This window comes from Rhinolophus ferrumequinum, chromosome 13 (assembly GCF_004115265.2).
Source record: "Rhinolophus ferrumequinum isolate MPI-CBG mRhiFer1 chromosome 13, mRhiFer1_v1.p, whole genome shotgun sequence".
Classification (NCBI taxonomy): Eukaryota; Metazoa; Chordata; class Mammalia; order Chiroptera; family Rhinolophidae; genus Rhinolophus; species Rhinolophus ferrumequinum.
In genome coordinates, this window is record NC_046296.1 from 32,708,049 (window position 1) to 32,726,104 (window position 18,056).

An 18,056-nucleotide genomic window follows, 5' to 3' on the forward strand; every position below is an offset into this window, starting at 1 on the left:
GGAAACTGTCAGAACTCACCTCCTGTCACTTCTCTTCTCCCCCAAGCCCGGTTTCTTTCTCTTAAAAGTAAGTAATCTATTCCAAGTGAAACTGGATTGTCATGGTATTGGAACTGGAATAGTGGTTCTGATATCGTCCCACAGCAGGACAGCTGCTGGTCTTAATTATGCTGCCTCTACTGTCCCTTAACTTTCGCTCAGTGTCTATCTTTTCCCAGAACAAGACTGTGAGCCCTGAGAGCACAGGAAGTCCTATTTCACCGTGCACAGCACATGGCACAGGGCAGATCTCAGCAGGAACCCAACATTGATTGAATTCAACTACTGAATTCTACCTAGGAGGAAATGGCAAATGAGAGATAGACCAGAAAAGGAAAGAGAGATGCTGAGAAAAAAGGAAATGAATGGTACATATGTAAGGGGAGAAGAAACTTTCATCAGCTCTACCACCCGTGCACAGCTCAGGAGATCACGCCTTCTGCACTGCTTTTCTGCAGACTTCACAGTGAGACAGTCAGAGAACAGCCTGGTGTCATGAAAAAGAAGGGCTCTGGTACCTGACAAACCTCGGTTTGAATTCCATCTCTGCAGCTCTTAGCATGTGGCTGTGGGCAACTTACTAGGCTTTGGGTCCCTCATCAATAAAACAATTTCAACTGAGCAAATCTGTTGTGGAGATGAGAGATAAATTTTGTACAACAGTATGGCCTGACCCTGAGTAGGTGCTCAATAAATGGTACCTGTGGTTATTTTTATTATTAGAACAACAGAAACAAATATAAGAAAGAATAGAACTGTTGAGAACAAAAAAGTAAAAAGCCTTTATTGTTAAGATTAAAATATACTTAAACACAACTGGCTCAACTATAACATAATATTTAGAGTTTAAACTTAGAAAACTTATAGAGTTTAAATCTTACAGTATTGTTTAAATCGTATTATGGTATAAACCTTACAAAATATTTAGCAATATAGCATGTATGAAAATAATTTAAAATCTCAAACATTTGGGGATTAAAAAATCAATAACGAATTAAAAAGACTTTAAATTATGTAAATTGAAATAAACAATTACTTTTCAATAAAGTGCAATAAGAAGTCATGTCCAGAAAGAAAAAGAAATTAGTCTGGCAGGAAACAACAGAAGCACGAGCAGCTGGAAAGCGATGAAGTCACACCCTGAGGATGCATGTCCAACACAGCTCTCAATTCTGGCTGCCTGCCATAGTCAGCTATAGAGCTTTTGAGGTTTGTTTTTAACACCGAATTTTATATATATGTTTTTAACACTGAATATATATATATATACACACACACACACACACACACACACACACACACACAGATTCTTCTTCAGAATATTCATAGTGGGACTGGAACACAGGCATTTCTAAAACCTCATAATGTTCTGAGCCATGATCTGGGTGCAGACCTGTTCCCGGATGGAGCCAATCAGAGGGGCCCTTTCAGTGGGATTTGGGAATCACCCCAGCAAAGCAAGCGCACAGGCATGGGTCAGGTCAGGGGAAGGAGGTGAAGCTCCTCCATCGGACCAGCAGAAGTCCTGAAGCTGAGATACTCAGGGCCCAGTCTTTCACTCCAGTTTCTGAACATATACCCTCACCATTTCCGCACCTCTTTCATCTATAAATATGGCCTATCCATCACCAAATTGGGCAAGACTGCATATTCACCTCCACATGCTACCACCTCCTCAGGTGAGATTTTATTACTCCTTTGACCTTTGAGGATTCATTGATATTTTAATCTGATTTTACCTGAATATAATTCTTGAGAGCAGAGGGAGGGTAAGGAGTATGTAATGTGTTTATGTGAATCAAGGCTGAGGCTAGAGTGAAATGCAAAAATCTAAAGTGGTGCTTACATGTTTGGTGTGCGTGGAGCAGAGAAATTTTTAGTTTTACAGATTGACAGACCTAGAGGAAATATATCTAAGGAGACTTATACACACCTGGACTTGACTTAGATGGTGAGATTATGGACTTTGAGCAGATACTATAACGGGATAAGACTCTTGGAAATCTTGGGCGGGGGGAATGAATTTTGAATGAGTAGGACCATAAACAACTGGTGGCCAGAGGGTGGACTGTGATGGGCAGACTCTTGGGGTGACCCTCATGATCCTCCTAGCTTTCACACTTTTATGTAATCACCTCCCTTTGAGTGTGGCATGGCCTGTGGCTTGTTTTCAATAAACAAAATATGTATGGCAAAATATGGATGTTATGAGTACATGTATGTGATAACACGATTATGTTACATAAGACTGCAGTGCCTATTTTTTCTCTCTCCCTTGCTGGCTTTAGGAAGTAAAGGGCTATGTTGGAGAACCCCATATGGCAAGGAACTGTGGGTGGCCTCTAGGAGCTGAAGTGGCCTCTGACCAACAGCCAGCAAGGAATGGAAGCCCTCCTTGTTGTCCTACAACCACACGGAACTAAATTCTGCTAACCTGAGTGACCTTGGAAGCAGATCCTTCCTCAGCTGAGCCTCAGATGAGACTGCAGCCCTGGCTCTTACTGCAGCCTCATGGAAACTTAAGCAGAAGACCCAATTAAGCCATGCTCAAACTCCTCACCCAGAGAAACTACAAGATAATAAATGTGTGCTGTTTTAAGCTACTACGTTTGTGGCACTTTGTTACACAGCAATAGGTAATTAATATTTGCATGACCCTGAGAGTGAATGCCTCCTTAAATTTTGCACATTAAGTGCCACACCCCCTCTGTCTCACCTTTGTTCTGGCTCTGATGTCAATTATAGGTTAGAATATGGACAAACACAGTACCTGAACAAGCAGAGTCATTGGGCCGCTTTTATCAATTTCCAGGATCTCTCCATTTTTCGTTCCCACTAGGATATGTCCATGTCCCAAAGTAATGGCACGGATTGAAGGGTTGTCTTCCAAAAGCAAGCCTGGGGCAGGGGACATGTATTTAATAGAACAAAAAATAAAAGGATTGACTATTATATAAATTCTGTTTTTATAGCTCCAAAGTACTAGCTATTAAGCAATCATCCTTGACATTTCCACCATGGGCCTAGAGCTCTGAAGGTGGAAAAAGAGAATTGATTTGGTCCTGTTTTCCCAAGAACATTAGTACTGTTGTGTCCATCCCTATGAACAGAAAGCTTTCTATCGCATATTTGGGAGTGGCACCTTTAGAGCTAGTTGACAATGCTGCTCTTTTAATGGCATAAGTCTTCAAGCATCTTTCAAACATATCATCCCAGAGCTCCACGATTCCATCCTTTCCACCTGTGACAAAACCCTGTGAAGACAAACATAGGAAGAATTATATACACATTGAAATAACCAGTTACCACCCAGCCTCAACAGGATTCCCCCTTGGGTGCAGTCATGTGTGTGTTTTCTTCCTAAGTATAGGAGACTGAAAAAATCTGATAACATATACTAGTAATATAATATTTTCTGGAAGCATCTCTCCCCTTTTTCTCTAGCAGAATTAAACACATTCCCACTGTGTATTCATTGCACTTTCCCCAGACCATTGGTTGGCCCTGGCTATACTGGACCATGGACATTTGTTTCTGTGCCCAGTCCCTCGACTAGCGAATGAGTTCCTGTGGAACAGGACCAGCCTCAAAGCCTGGCAGCTCTGGTATCTCATATACTCCTCCTGAATGAATCAGAACTAACATCACAATGCAAGTGATTGTTAAATATTTAAAAACTAAATAATTACTTCCATAAGGAAACCTCATTATTTATTATTAAAAGTGAATTAGGCACTTCATATAACAAAACCATCCGGCTAATTTGTTCAACAGACATCAATTTCCACAATAACTAAAATCCAGATTATTTTTTATAAAACGTGGAAAGCAAAAAGCTTGACACATTGGATATTTTTTACTGAACAGTAATCTTTATTCTTGTTCTAAGCTTATGATTTCTTGGTCTTCCTAGTTTTCCTTTCTGGCAACTTATCATATGTACCAACTGTTCTTAGAAAAGTCTTTCTTTTTTTAAGAAAAATAACTGTGTAATTCATTCTGTTTTTTCTGAAACTTTTAATTTACTGCATTCTAATGATGTGTAAAAGCAATTAATATTTTGAAGTTTATTACATTAAATATTCTTATTCTTACTATAGATTTTGCACCCAGGGCGATTCAATCCCCAAAATAAATTTAAATGCAGTGTCTTATTAGGGAGACCACTTCATGGACAGTGTATGTGCCTGACCACTGAAGCTGAAGCTGAATAATAATGAATGTCAACTATAATTTTATATATATATATACATATATATATATATATGTATATATATATATAGTCACAGGACATGGAGTACAGCATAAGGAATAGAGTCAGTGGAACTGTAACAGCTATATACGATGTCAGAGGGGTAGTAGATTGGGGGAGAGGAGTTATCACTTTGCGAAGGGCATAGTTGTCTAACTATTACATTGTTTTGTACATCTGAAACTAATAATAACAAAAAAATTTAAATGCAGTATATGATACTGTGATATCCTTATCTTTTCCCATGATTTGTCAGCTTAATTTACCAAGCAGTAGAAAAGCTTAATCAAGTTATAGCACATCAACCTCTGGGCCTACAAAAATTTTGCATTTTGCTTTAATCTTTTCTAACATTTGCAGTTTAACCAAAAACAAGTTTGCCAGTAAAGTAAAACAAACAAACAAACAAAAAAACAGCTTAATTACTAAAACAACCATATAGTTGCACATATCATAAGAATCTACTTCTGTAGTGGGATCAGCATATTTACCTGGGAACAGGTAAATGCAAATGAGGCTATGCTTAGATGCGTTGGGTGGCTTGAACTGTTCAGAGGTCAAAGAGCACAGACGAATTGGTACTACCAGCAAGCTAGCAGTGAATGAAAAATTGGTATTTTCTGACAAATTGATTGAAGAAAGTGTTTTAATAGCACTAAAGTGTGGTCTTTATAAAGAAAAACTATAAAATAGGTGGGTAGCTGGACAGGCCAGGACAAAGACGAGCTTGAATGGAAATAGGGCTAGTGTGACGGCTAATTTTATGAGTCAATTTGACTGGCCGTGGGGTGCTCAGATTAAATATTTCTGTGTGTGTCTGTAATGGTGTTTCCTGATGAGATTAGCATTTGAGTTGGTTGACTCAGTAAAGTAGATTGGCGTCCCCAATGTGGGAGCCTGAGTAGAACATAAGCCATGGGAAGCAGGAATTCATCCCTTTATCCCCCATCTCATTGAGCTGGGACATCTCATTTCATCTTTTCCAGCTCTCAGACTAGGATTTACACCGTTAGATCCCCTGGTTCGCAAGCCTTTGGACTCCGACTAAAATTACACCACCGGCTTTCTTAGCTCTCCAGCTTGCACATGGCATAGGTAGGACTTCTCAGCTTCCATAATTGCACGAGCCAATTCCTCACAATAAATCTCCTTTTCATATACAGTCCTACGCCTCATAATGACATTTTGTTCAATGACAGGCTGCATAGACAATGGTGGTCCCGTAAGATTATAAAGGAGCTGAAAAATCCCTATCAGCTAGTTACACGGTAGCACATAACTCATAACATAGTAGCATAACCATTACTCCCTTACTTGTGGTGATGCCGGTATAAACAAACCTACTGTGCTGCCAATTGTATAAAGGTATAGCACATACAATTACAATAGTAGGCTATACCACGTAGGTTTGTGTAAGTACATTCTATGATGCTCGCACAACTTCAAATGATGAAGTTCACTTAATGACTCATTTCTCAGGCTGCAGCCCCCTCGTTGCGTGGTGCATGACTGTATGTATATGGATGTCCTACTGGTTCTGTTCCTTTGGAGAACCCTACTACAGCTGGTGAAAAGACTTTACTCGGAACACTCTTGTTAAAGCTGAGCAAACTGGTTATCAACATAACTTTTGGTCAAATTGATGGGTGGGACGACAATCTAACCACTTGGCACTTCCAGGTCTCTGCTTATTGTGCCACCGAAGGGGAAGACAATGCTGAAATATTTCTCAGGACTCTTCTGCTACTGTGTGTCTACGTTTATCTCAACACTAGTCCGTAAGGCTCTTGCAGGAGTGAGAGCCAGGAAGAACAAGTATGAAAAAAAGAGGGGGGAAAAATTAAATATTAAAAGAAATAATCATAAATGAAAGAGAACATTTTAAAATATTTGTACTCTCCTTCCTGTCTTCTCTGGACTGGAGGTTCATGATAAATACTTCCTGATTCAGGTAGTACTGTTTTTAGACACATTCTCTTGGTGTGGATCTTCCTAAGACTAACTTACACTTTTAGAAAGCTGATGAACGAATTTTGAAAAAATGTACCACACCTTGTCCAGTGCATACATAGCGAACACAGGCCCGTCATGAGCCTTCACTGTCTTCAGTAGTAGAATATCTTTCCAAATAAAAATATCTCCAGTAGCTGCTCCTGAGAACACTAGATCTTCCATTCGCCCATAAGAAACACACATCATTGTTTCCAATTTTCTGACATTTCCAAAACTTCCTCTTTTAGAGGTGAAGCCCCCACCTGGAGTGGACCAAGAGTATTTATTAATTTTTTTAAAAAAAGTGACACCTCCTATGAGCATGTAGAATAGCTATCTTCAGTGAAAAACCCAGTGTGTTGACATTATGCATATACACAAAGATGTTTGAGAAACAGCAGATAATATCATAAACAAAAATATTATTATGTAAGAGTGTTTCTCGTTCACTCATGCATTAATTCAGTGTTTACTGAATCCTTACTTGTGGCAAATACAGTAGTCAATGCTGGGGTATAAAGATGAAAAGAGAGTTCCTGTTTTCAAGGAACTTATGGTCTGGTTGGAGAGAGAACTCGATATGAATCTCAGTCCAATGATACATGTCTAACCAAGGTTCAGTATGAGTTCTGTGCCAACCAGAGGAAGGAGTGACTAAGTGCCCCGGGGGAGCTAGGAAAGTCTTCATGAGTGCTGAGCGAAGAGAATAGAAACAGCACCAGCTGTGAATGTAAAATGTAAACATGTTATACATGTTTTGCCTCAATTTTTATCACAGCAACTTTGGGGTGAGAAAAATGAATCATTGTGCGAAGGTACATCGGATCCGTCCCTTAAATGTTCACATTTCCCTGCACTTCCTGACTAGCACTGAGAAAACCAGACTCACTCCTGGCAGCTCTTCCCAGGCTGGCTCTCCAAACATGTTAGGTATCATTATCCTTTCTCTAAAAGCAGAAAGCTTTGAACAGTAGCTTATTTATGTTTTGTCCAGTATAAAATTGGGCTTGGCACTAAAGCCAAGACTAAGAGTTCAGAAGCAATTGTAATAACAGGCTTAGTAATGAGAAGAATAAGATACTGTTCCACATTTTGTCATGCTTATTTACTCATCATTATTATCAACATTGTAATTCACAAATATTTTGACCACCCACTGTGTGTAGTATCAGGATTTAATTCATTTTCTAAACTCAGTGATAAACATAGGAAGCCTCACAATACTGAAAATTCTTTTCACCCAACCAAAGCAATTATTTTACTTCCTCTTCAGCAGGTCCGACATAATTACTACTTTCAGAACAGATGACTAAATGTAATTATTTTCACAGCAGAACATTTCCCAAAGCTTTCTAGATATTGATGAATATGCATAGCATCATCTCGTGTGTTCTAAGTTTCACAGCTTAGATATTAAGCAGTTCAAAGTGAATTTGGGAGAGATTGTCTCTTAGACACATTTTATAATAATTTTAGACTGCAGAGACAGGCTGGGCAGCGGCTATGGTTTTCTCCAGCTGGACTAAAGTTCTCAACCACATAAAAAATAAATGCAAACAACAGTACCTGCTTGTTGCCAGAACTTGATGTGCTTTATCCCAACGGTAACCAGTTTGTCAACATGGTGTGGGTTACACTTTACCACAAATATCTTATCTTTATGCCCTCTGTAAGAAACAAATAAAAAAACAACTCTGGTTTTGATGGAAGCAATGATATAGTTTTATTTAAAGCATGCACTTGGTCTAAATTTCATTAAGTACATGTAATGGGACAACTAAATTAGAAGAACACTGAAAACACACATAGGATCTACATTAAAATAATGAGCTTTGGCTTTTCTTTGCATGTTTGAGCCCTTTCTTCTTACCCTAATATTGCTCCCAATGTCTACTTAATTGTGCTTTAAACAAATGAATGACCTATGTCACATGCATTAGGATGTCTCCATAAGATAAAATTAACGCCACCACCACAGGACTGCGTGTAATGCTCGGGATACAAAGGTCTCAAACAGGAGGCGGGAGATGACATGGCAATAGCATTGATGAGAAGCTTCAAATGTAATATCCTTACCGTGGAGTCATAACTTTGGGCTAAACAGAGTTTCAGCTAGAAATGTTTTCACTAGAAATTGAAGCCCCTGGCTTACATCCATGGAGAGAGAACGGCTGTTGTCTATTGATTCAAGGCACTTTCGGATGCTATGCATTCAGAAATGTAGGTTTATAACCCAAGAGGCAGAAGGACAAATGTAAAAGTGAGGACTGATTGTAGACCTGGAGCTGCAGACCTGGCATTCCACAGCGCTAGGGAAATCTCTGCTTTTGAGTCCAGAGTCACCACATTAGAATCTAAGGGTTTCCTGGCCTTAATGGACTATCTGATGGTCCAATATCTGGGATATTAGGACATAGATTTCCTTATGTAAAAGAAAAGCAGTTAACAAAAAGAACATGACTCACCAATCTCCTTTATGAATATAGATTTAAAAATCTTAAATATTAGCAAAGGGAATCCAACAACACTTTAGAAATAATACATCATGACCAAATGCAAGGGTGGTTCTTTATAAGAAATCAAACAGCACAATTCATCATGTTAACACACAAGGAGGACAATTGTTATATTCACAGATGCTGAAAAGCTATTTGACAAAAATCTAACACTCATTTGTGATTCAAAAACACCCAACACTCAATGAAGTAGGAATTAATGGATACATCAAACTTCACCTCTTAGACATTTCTATTTCCCTGCACTCCTTGACCCTCACTGAGAAACCTCAATTCATTCGAGACCAACCATACACAGGCGGGCTCTCCGGAAATGTTGTGTGCCATTACCCTTTCTTTAAGAACAAAAAGTGCTGGAATAGCAGCTTATTCATGGTTTGGCGTGTGTGTGTGTGTGTGTGTGTGTGTGTGAACTCAAAAGTCAGATTCTTACTTAAGGGCATTCCCAAAGTCAGGAACAAGACTACTGTCACTACCGCTTAGCATTGTGTCGAATATATTAACTAATGCAATTAGACAAGATTTTAAAAAATTAACGGCACGGAAGCTGGAATGGAAGAAGCAAAACTATTTCTATCAGCAGAGGATATCATTATATGTCTAGAAAATTCAAAAGGAAATAATGTAAAACAACTACAAATAAGACAATTTAGTAAACTTGCAGTATATAAAATTAAATACAGAACCAATAACCTTAATGTATACAATAACAGTTAAAAGATGTAATGGGAGAGAGGACTCTGTAAACAACATAAGTATCAAGGGATAAGTTTAATAATAAATGTGCAATATATAAAATGAGTAAAACAATACCCTCCTCCCTACACACACATGTCTGTAAGATAGAAAAATTGACTTTTAATAAGGAAACACACCCTATGCTCTTGGGTTGGAAAACTCAATCATAGAGGTGTCAATAGTCCCTAACTTTGTTTATAAATAAAACTTTATTCCAATAAAAAGAGCACTTGGTATTTGTTTGCATGTAATCTAGAGTTAGAAACCTTGATTTTAAAGTTCTTATGGAAGAATAAACCAGCAGGAATGACCAGGTGAACTCTGAAGAAGAAAAGCAGAGTGGAAAGGCTAGCTCTCTTAAATATTAAAACAATTTATAAATTCTTCACCATACTGTAAAACAGTGTAGCACTGGTGAACGAATTGACTGACATACCAATGGCAAAGTAGAAAATCTAGAAAGAGACCCAAATCAATATTAAAATGTAGTATATAGTAAAGACAAGGTCTCAAATCAATGGAGAAAAGATGAACTTTTAAAATAAATGGTATTTGTCACCAAATGCTGGTGAGGATGTGAAACAACAGGAACTCTCATACATTGTTCAAGGGAATGAAAAATGGTACAGCCACTTTGGAAGACAGTTTGGTGGTTTCTTACAAAACTAAACATACTCTTACCATAGTTTCCAGCAACCATGTTCCTTGGTAATTATGCAAAGGAGTTGAAAAGTTATGTCCACACAAAAATCTGCACATGGATGTTTACAGCAGCTTCAATCATAATTGCAAAAACTTAGAAGCAACCAAGATTTCATTCAGTAGGTGAATGGATAAAAAGAAATGGTGGCATATCCAGACACTGGAATATTATTCAGTGCTAAAAATGAGCTATAAGCTGTGAAAAGGCATGGAGGAATCTTAAGTGGATACTACTAAGTGAAAAAAGTGAATTTGAAAAGCCTACATACTGTATGATTTCAACTATATGAGATTCTGGAAAGACAAAGCTATGGATACAGTAAAAAGATTATTCATTTTCAGGATAGAGGGGAGGGAAAAAATGAATAGGCAGAACATGAAGGATTTTTAGAGCAGTGAAACTATTCTGTATGATACTGTAATAGTAGACACGTATCATTAAACATTTATCAAACCTCATACGATATACAATACCAAGAATGAACTCTAATGTAAGCTATAGACTTTATGTGATAATGACATGCCAGTGTAGTTTTATTGTAACGAATGTACTGCTTTTGTGATAGGGATATGGAGAAGGCTATGGGTATGTGGGAGTAGGAGGTATGTAGGAACTCTACTTTCTGCTCAATTTTGCTGTGAACCTAAAACTCTTCTAAAAATAATGTCTATTTAAAAGGAAAAAGAAAAATGGTGTTTGGAACACCTTGGTAGCCATACGAAAAAAGGATAAAACTGGACCTCTACCTCGTAATAGTTACTAGGATAAATTCCAAATGCTTAGAGATCTGATGTAAAGATGAAGCCACAGCAGATTAGAAAAAATTATGAGTGATTTCCTTCTAACCTGAGAATGGGGAATACTTTCCTAACTATTACTCAAAATCTTGAAGCATTAAAAGAAGATTGAAAAATTTTACCACATAAAAAAATAAAAACCTTTTGCATGATGAAAACCACCATAACAAAAAAGACAAATGACAAACCAGGAAAAATATCTGCAAGTTATAGACAAAGGACAAATAACCCTAATATTTAAAGGTCCGTTTTCTGTATGAATTTTGTTTTAGAGAAACCAAATAATTCACGAGGGGAAATTCTTATTTATAGAATTCTAGCTAATATAAGAAAGAATGATAGAATTAGAAAACTACCAGAGGTGCCAAAAAACTGTATACACATGACTTGTATTCATCTTTTCTTATCAGTGTATATTGAGTATTATGATTTTAACAGGTTTTTCCTTTCTTAAAATTTGTATACATTTTTTTGGCACCCTCTGTATTTTAACCCGATTAAATAATCAATTCAGTCCACAGTTGTAAATGTATGCCACAACTATTAGATAATACATTGATGGTAAGATTTATAATGGAAGGATCAGACTGATACTACTAAAACCCACAACTGGGCTGAGTATAACTAAGAGTAGGACAACCAGACATTTTACATAGTGCTGTACACACAGGGGTGTGCTAGAGAAGTGATCTGTCTTGGTGGAAAGGAATTTCATCTCTGACATTGTTTAGAATTATTGGCTCATGGGAATAATAAAAAGCAGATTGGTTTTTTGTTGATTTTATTATTCTTTAAAAATATTTCTACAGCTAATACAGCTCTATTGCTCGCACCTGGGAAGTAACCACTCCCACTGCCCCCAGTCTCTAGTATGCCACTGATTATGTTTCTTCCAATGTGATGAAAAATGAAGTACGTATCAAATACTCTTGTCTGAAAAATAGAATATAGGAGAAAATATTTGCCAATCATATCTGATGAGGGATTTGTATTCAGAATATATATTTTTTTAAAAACTAAAACTCTTACAACTCAAAAATAAAAAAACCCAAATAACCCTACTAAAAATGGGCAAAGTATCTGAATAGAAATATCTACAAAGAAGATATACAAATGGCCAGTAAGCAGATGAAAAAATACTCAACATCATTAGCCATCAAAAAATGAAAATCAAAACCATAATGATATACCACTTCACACCCACTAGAATGGCTATAATGAAAATGACAGAAAATAATAAGTGTTGACAATTATGTGGAGAAATTGGAAACTTCATTCATTGCTGGTGGAAGTATAAAATGGGGTAGCCACCTTGAAAAATATTTTGGCAGTGCCTCAAAATGTTAAACATAAAGTTACCAAATACCCCAGCAATTCCACTCCTGGTATTTACCCAAAATAAATTAAATACATGTCTACTCAAAACGTTATACACAAATGTTCATAGCAGCATTATTTGTAATAGCCAAAAGGTGGAAACAATGCAAATATCTATCAGCTGATAAAAGGATAAAATGTAGCAGATCCACAGAATGAAATATTATTCAGCATTAAAGGGGAATGAAGTACTGATACAGGCTATGTAACAGATGAATCTAAAACATTATGCTACATGAAGAACATGAGGTCAGAAAGGACCTTTTATTGTATGGTGTTGTTTATATACAATGTCTGGAATACAAAAATCCATAGAGACAGAAAATAGATTAGTGCTAATGGGTATAGGGTTTCTTTCTGGGGTAGTGAAAGTGTGCTGAAATTAGACAGTGGTAACGATTGCAAAACTCTGTAAAATATGCTAAAAACCATTGAACTGTATACTTTAAATGGGTGAATTGTATGGTATGTGATTTATCAATAAAACTGTTTAAAACAAAACAAAACAACTGAACGTAAATCTAATCAAACCTATGGATCTAACTACCATTTATAGGAAATTTGCAGAGGAATGCCTGAAATGCTTCCATGAAGAATCAGTCAAATTTAGAATGTGAAACATTTTATAGGTCATGACCTCGTTCCTCAAATGCATCCATGGCATGAAAAGGTGGGAGGAGGGCTCTTACAAAAAAAAAAGGCTTAAGGGACGTTACAACCAAATGCAATGCATGGGCCTTGTTTGGGTGTAGATTTAAACAAACTAACTCTCATCATTGAAACAATCAGAAATGTTTGATTACGATTTGGGTAATAGATGAAAGGAAGAAATTCCTGTTGCTTTAGCTAGATGTTTTTATGGAATGGTGGTTTTTTAAAAGTATCTTTTCTGTTAGAAATGCCTAGTGAAATATATACAGGCCAAATTACATGATGTCTTGAATTTTCTTTAAAATACTGTAGCAAAAGAGAAAGTAAAAGAAAAAAATAAGGGAGGAGAGATTTGTACCATTTGTAGGATGGTGAAGCTGGGTGATGGGTACAGGGAGTTTATTATGCTATTTCTTCCACATTTGTGTAATGGAAATTTTCCGTAATTAAAAGCTACAACTAAAGAACAGGCAGAGATCTCCATACCCATTACGTGTGCCCTACTATAGTGAGAGGCAGGAAAGGAGAAGGAATTGATTTTTGAACAGTATTTGTTTTTTTGAAAGTCAAAAGTAAAGCATGAACACTAGGGCCAAGATACATCACTGGATGATTCAGGAACAATTAGGACAGAGAGAAAATGGCTTAAATCAAAGAGAAAATATGCTTAACACAAAGAGGAAAGATAACCATAAAGGACATTAAGCAGCCAAGAATTTCTTGGAGGAGGGGTACCCTCATTTGGGTCCCCCTCCCTCTCGGGAGCTCTGACCCTTTGCTATCAATAAACTATCCTCTTTAAATAATAAAAAAAATTACTTGGAAGAAAATCCTCACAGATTCTAAATCATTAATATACATTTTAGAGAGAAGATGCTAGAGAAAACAAAATGAAAATTGAGAACAGATATAACAAAATATATTTCCTAGATAGAAAAGAGCATTGTTTTGTTTGCTTGTGTCTGTACAATGTCAAACATTTAAATAGAAAAATCTGTTTTGAGAGCACTTTTTACTTTCCCTCTAATTTCTCGGTGTCCTACAAACACCAGTGTTGCTTCCATTGTGGCCAAGTTCTAACTGATCAACAATGGCATGTAAATGTTTAATTAATAGCCACATCAAAACGAACACCATTCATTGGATTCCTCTGTTATCTTTTTCCTTTAGTCACTTGTTAAATTTGTAGGGAAGTTGCCTTCCACTGTGTGTGTAAGAAAAACAAGAAGAAAAAGTTTCAGGTCCTAAATTGAGAGAGTAAGAATGCAGAAGACTCTGTACTACTGCCCTAATACAGGATAGTCCCTCATGCCTGAGTCACAAGTAATTCACCACAGAGAGCCACACACATTTTAAACTATCAGCAAGCACAGGGGACCAAGGAAGGAATGAGCCTTTTCTAGAAGCAAAGGGCAGCGAGCTGCAGACACAGTGAGTTGGTTCCTGATCCCTTCCGTTTGCATAGAGGCCCAGTCCTGTGTTTGATTTGGTTTTCTCTTTCTTTGTGAAGGTAGCCTTTAACAGGAAGACTGAATGCATGTTTGATTTATACCCCATCTCCAAAATATATTTAAATGGGTTTACTATTTAGAATAATATGAAATAATCCAGGTAACTTAAATTAGAAGACAGTGAGATAATACATTAGTGAGTGGGGAGAAAAGCTAGTTACAGAGCAGTATGTATAATATTAAATATATGAATAAAAATGGATAGAAAGAGTAGAAGAATATACTCGTATACTAAAGAACATATGCTAAGGTGTTAGCCATAGCTATATCTGGGGGTAGTGGAATTAAGGATGGCTGTCATTTTCTTCTTGGTTCTGTTCTATGCTTTTTAACTTTTTCATAATGATCATGTATTATTTTGAAAACAGAGAGAAGATTAATAAATGTTATTTTTAAAAAGAGGTACATATTTTTAAAAAGTGAGAAGAAAAGTTAGTTGCCCATTTGGTATGCAGGAAACTTTATCATATTTACTAAATGTATGTAAGGGTAGGGACCTAAAATAGCTCAAACAACAACACTAATACAGAAATGCGTGCTCTCAAGCTCTCCATACCTGCTCTCCATGGGCCTACATTGGTCCCTAAGCTTTCTAGTAGCACAACAATTCCACATGAACATTGGAAGTATTCTTGTTAGGCAGCCCGATTACTGTACCTTTTTACCTAGGATCCCTATTGTTCAAACTTCTGATATGAAGCGTGTCAATAATAATTAGTCATTGTCCCCCATCGTCATGTTCCCAGTGCAATGAAAATACAAAAAAAGGGACACAGAAATGCCTAATTATCTCATTATTCAGCCCTGTTTGATACTGATATTAAGCCATTTAACTACTACCCATAAGAGTTTGGCCTTGGTTTTTAAATGGATTACTTATATATTAGACTACAATCTGAACAACCTTTAAGAGAAAAAAAAGACTGAAAATTTCATTTGTAATGGAGGTGACTGAAATCGTTCATGAAAATTAGCAAAGATACAAAGAAATTTTTCAAATAGAGTGGATCGAGGCTCATAGAGATCTTGTAAGACAATCTCAACGTGCCCATTCTGAATTTCTCTAACTTCTTCGAGCTGAAAAAAGGTACGTTCATTTAAACATTTTTGACAACTGAGGGGCACCTTTGGAGAGTACAGTGCTGTAACAGAGGGCATACAGCAGGCCTGGGAATGCCATTACGGCCCCTACCCACTCAGGGAAATCTCACCTCCGGTGTGATGGGCATGTAGTAGAAAATCACCTTTCCCGAACAACGCAGCTTGTTAGAAGCAGGTTGATTATTAAGCCTTGCTGGTGACACTACTAGCAATGATTGAGATACAGACGTGCAAAGTAAAGGGTATCACTGAGTCAGCCTCTCTGAGAGTCAACTAGGTCCTCTTGGAAGCTACGGTGATTCCTGGAAGCCAGTAAGTACCATCGGTTAAGTATTACTTCTTTGTCACTTCTTTCATATGTCTGTTTTTAAAGTTTTTATCTACTTAAGCACTCTAACTTAAGCTATGAACAGAATTTTTATTTGTTTTTCTGGGTACTATTATAAAATTTATTATTGTTAATATTATATACTTATGTAAACATTCATTATTTATTTATTATTTTTAAACCTTCTAATATTCTTCCAAAGAACTTTAACAATCCTTGACACATTCCTTCTTGGAAAGAGCACTGGCTAATATTACAAATGCAAAAATTTTCTCTGAGGGCACTTCTGCAGGTGTCCTGGTTTGTGAATGTGACATAAGGCTTGGGAGCAAGTCCAAAAATAAATTGTGCTATTAACATAATGCTGTTAAGTAGATTTGTGTTAATTAAATTAAATAGATGTAACACTGCCATGCATCTCAGGTATATATACAGGTTTCCCCGAACATAAGACCTAGCCGGACCATCAGCTCTAATACGTCTTTTGGAGCAAAAATTAACGGTCTTATATTAATTTTTGCTCCAAAAGACGCATTAGAGCTGATGGTCCGGCTAGGTTTTATTTTCGGGGAAACACGGTACTTTTTTAGATTAATAAATATTGCTTTCTTCCATTTCATTAATGTTTCTGGCATAAAACTGGTAAGCCACCTACAGTTGCAGATGGTTTTCTAGCAGGAAAATTGCATTTTTGTTGTTTTGAAATGCAGACATGTGCTTTGCCTGAAATTATCTATTAATGCAGATGGGATGCTATCAGAAATATTAAACTAAAAGTGAGTTTATTTTACTAGGAGGAAAGCAATTCTGACTAGGAGTTGAATCTGAGTACTAGAGGGGAGTGATACAACAGGGAGGAATAGTAGAAAGAGAGACCAAGAGAAAAACCACTTGGGCAGGCGGATTTATGAGCGGCCATTTGCTGCCAAGAATTCCACCTCAATAGTAGTCACCAGAAAAGCTTCTTTTTTCCTCCTAAGACAGTCAGCTGGAGTCATCAAGTCTCCATCTGCTCCTTCTCTGAGTCTTCAGCAATTTATAGATCTTCATTCATTAAATCAAATTGTCCAAAAAAACCCACAAAAAACACCTTTTTCCCCCATTTAATATTGTGGAGGGAAATATTAATTTAAAAAGTGAATAGTGGAGTTCAAAACCATTCACTTGAAAATGACTTTATATTGCAAAATAGAAAGTAAGTTGGTTAATGCAGGGGAGAACTAGTAGAGAAGTAAACTAATAACACACTTCGGACAACAAATTGTATTGCTGGGCCTTGGCTGCCAACTATTTTGACCTCTGACCATGGCTGACAAACAGCTCAGCCCAATGCTTGGAGTAGTGGAAAGTAATATTCAGACTTCAGGCTGATTCAGCAGGGCAGGAGGCTGGGGTGAGGGAGGACAGGTGGTCTATAAACAGCAGTTGGTCTTAAGGAGTCTATTTATAAGATGGGGAGATTAGGGAAACAATTTGTCTGCTTTGAAAGCGACTGGCAGATGCACTCGAAGGGCCTCCTTTGCAGCATGCCACAGCCTCATGACAAATGGTACTTCTGACTCCAGTGACATTGACGATCCTTCACCAGATGCTAAGACAGTGGAAAAACAAGGGGCCAGGCACAAACCTAAGAAAAGCGGCTTTTCTAGTGCTCGTAAAAAGCTTTGATACAGATAATGCCGATATAACTACAAGCAAAGTGATGAATAACTCTCTGGAAAGGATTTCAGAATTTTCTAATTCCCGGAAACAAACGTTAACTGCTCTAGGTCAGGTTGGCACCATGAAACACTGCCATGTGTTTTCACTTGGGTGTTAAGCTTCCTATATGAATTTCATCTGATTTTGAAGATGAAATCTTACCAGAAAAAGAAAACGATTAACCTATACTGAAACGTAATAATCAGCAGGATGCCGGCAGACCTCAGTAGCTTCTTACCTTGTTGTGGCTATCTTTTCTCCCTTTTTCCAGTCCCAAAATACAATACTGTGAAAATCGTCTAAACCAACAGACACCAGACATTTTCCATCGGCTGTGTAAAAACAACACA

At 37.2% G+C, this 18,056-nt stretch overlaps 1 protein-coding gene across 1 annotated transcript in view; it reads right to left on the reverse strand.

Annotated features, from left to right (window-relative positions):
• EML6 (EMAP like 6) overlaps positions 1 to 18,056 on the reverse strand; it is a 240,439-nt gene that overhangs the window by 62,554 nt on the left and 159,829 nt on the right. The window contains exons 17-21 of the mRNA XM_033125253.1: positions 17,945 to 18,038; positions 7,850 to 7,950; positions 6,344 to 6,546; positions 3,182 to 3,293; positions 2,810 to 2,937 (exon numbers count right to left, since the gene is read on the reverse strand). Coding sequence (XP_032981144.1) covers positions 2,810 to 2,937; positions 3,182 to 3,293; positions 6,344 to 6,546; positions 7,850 to 7,950; positions 17,945 to 18,038 — 638 coding nt within the window. The remainder of the gene's footprint in view (positions 1 to 2,809; positions 2,938 to 3,181; positions 3,294 to 6,343; positions 6,547 to 7,849; positions 7,951 to 17,944; positions 18,039 to 18,056) is intronic.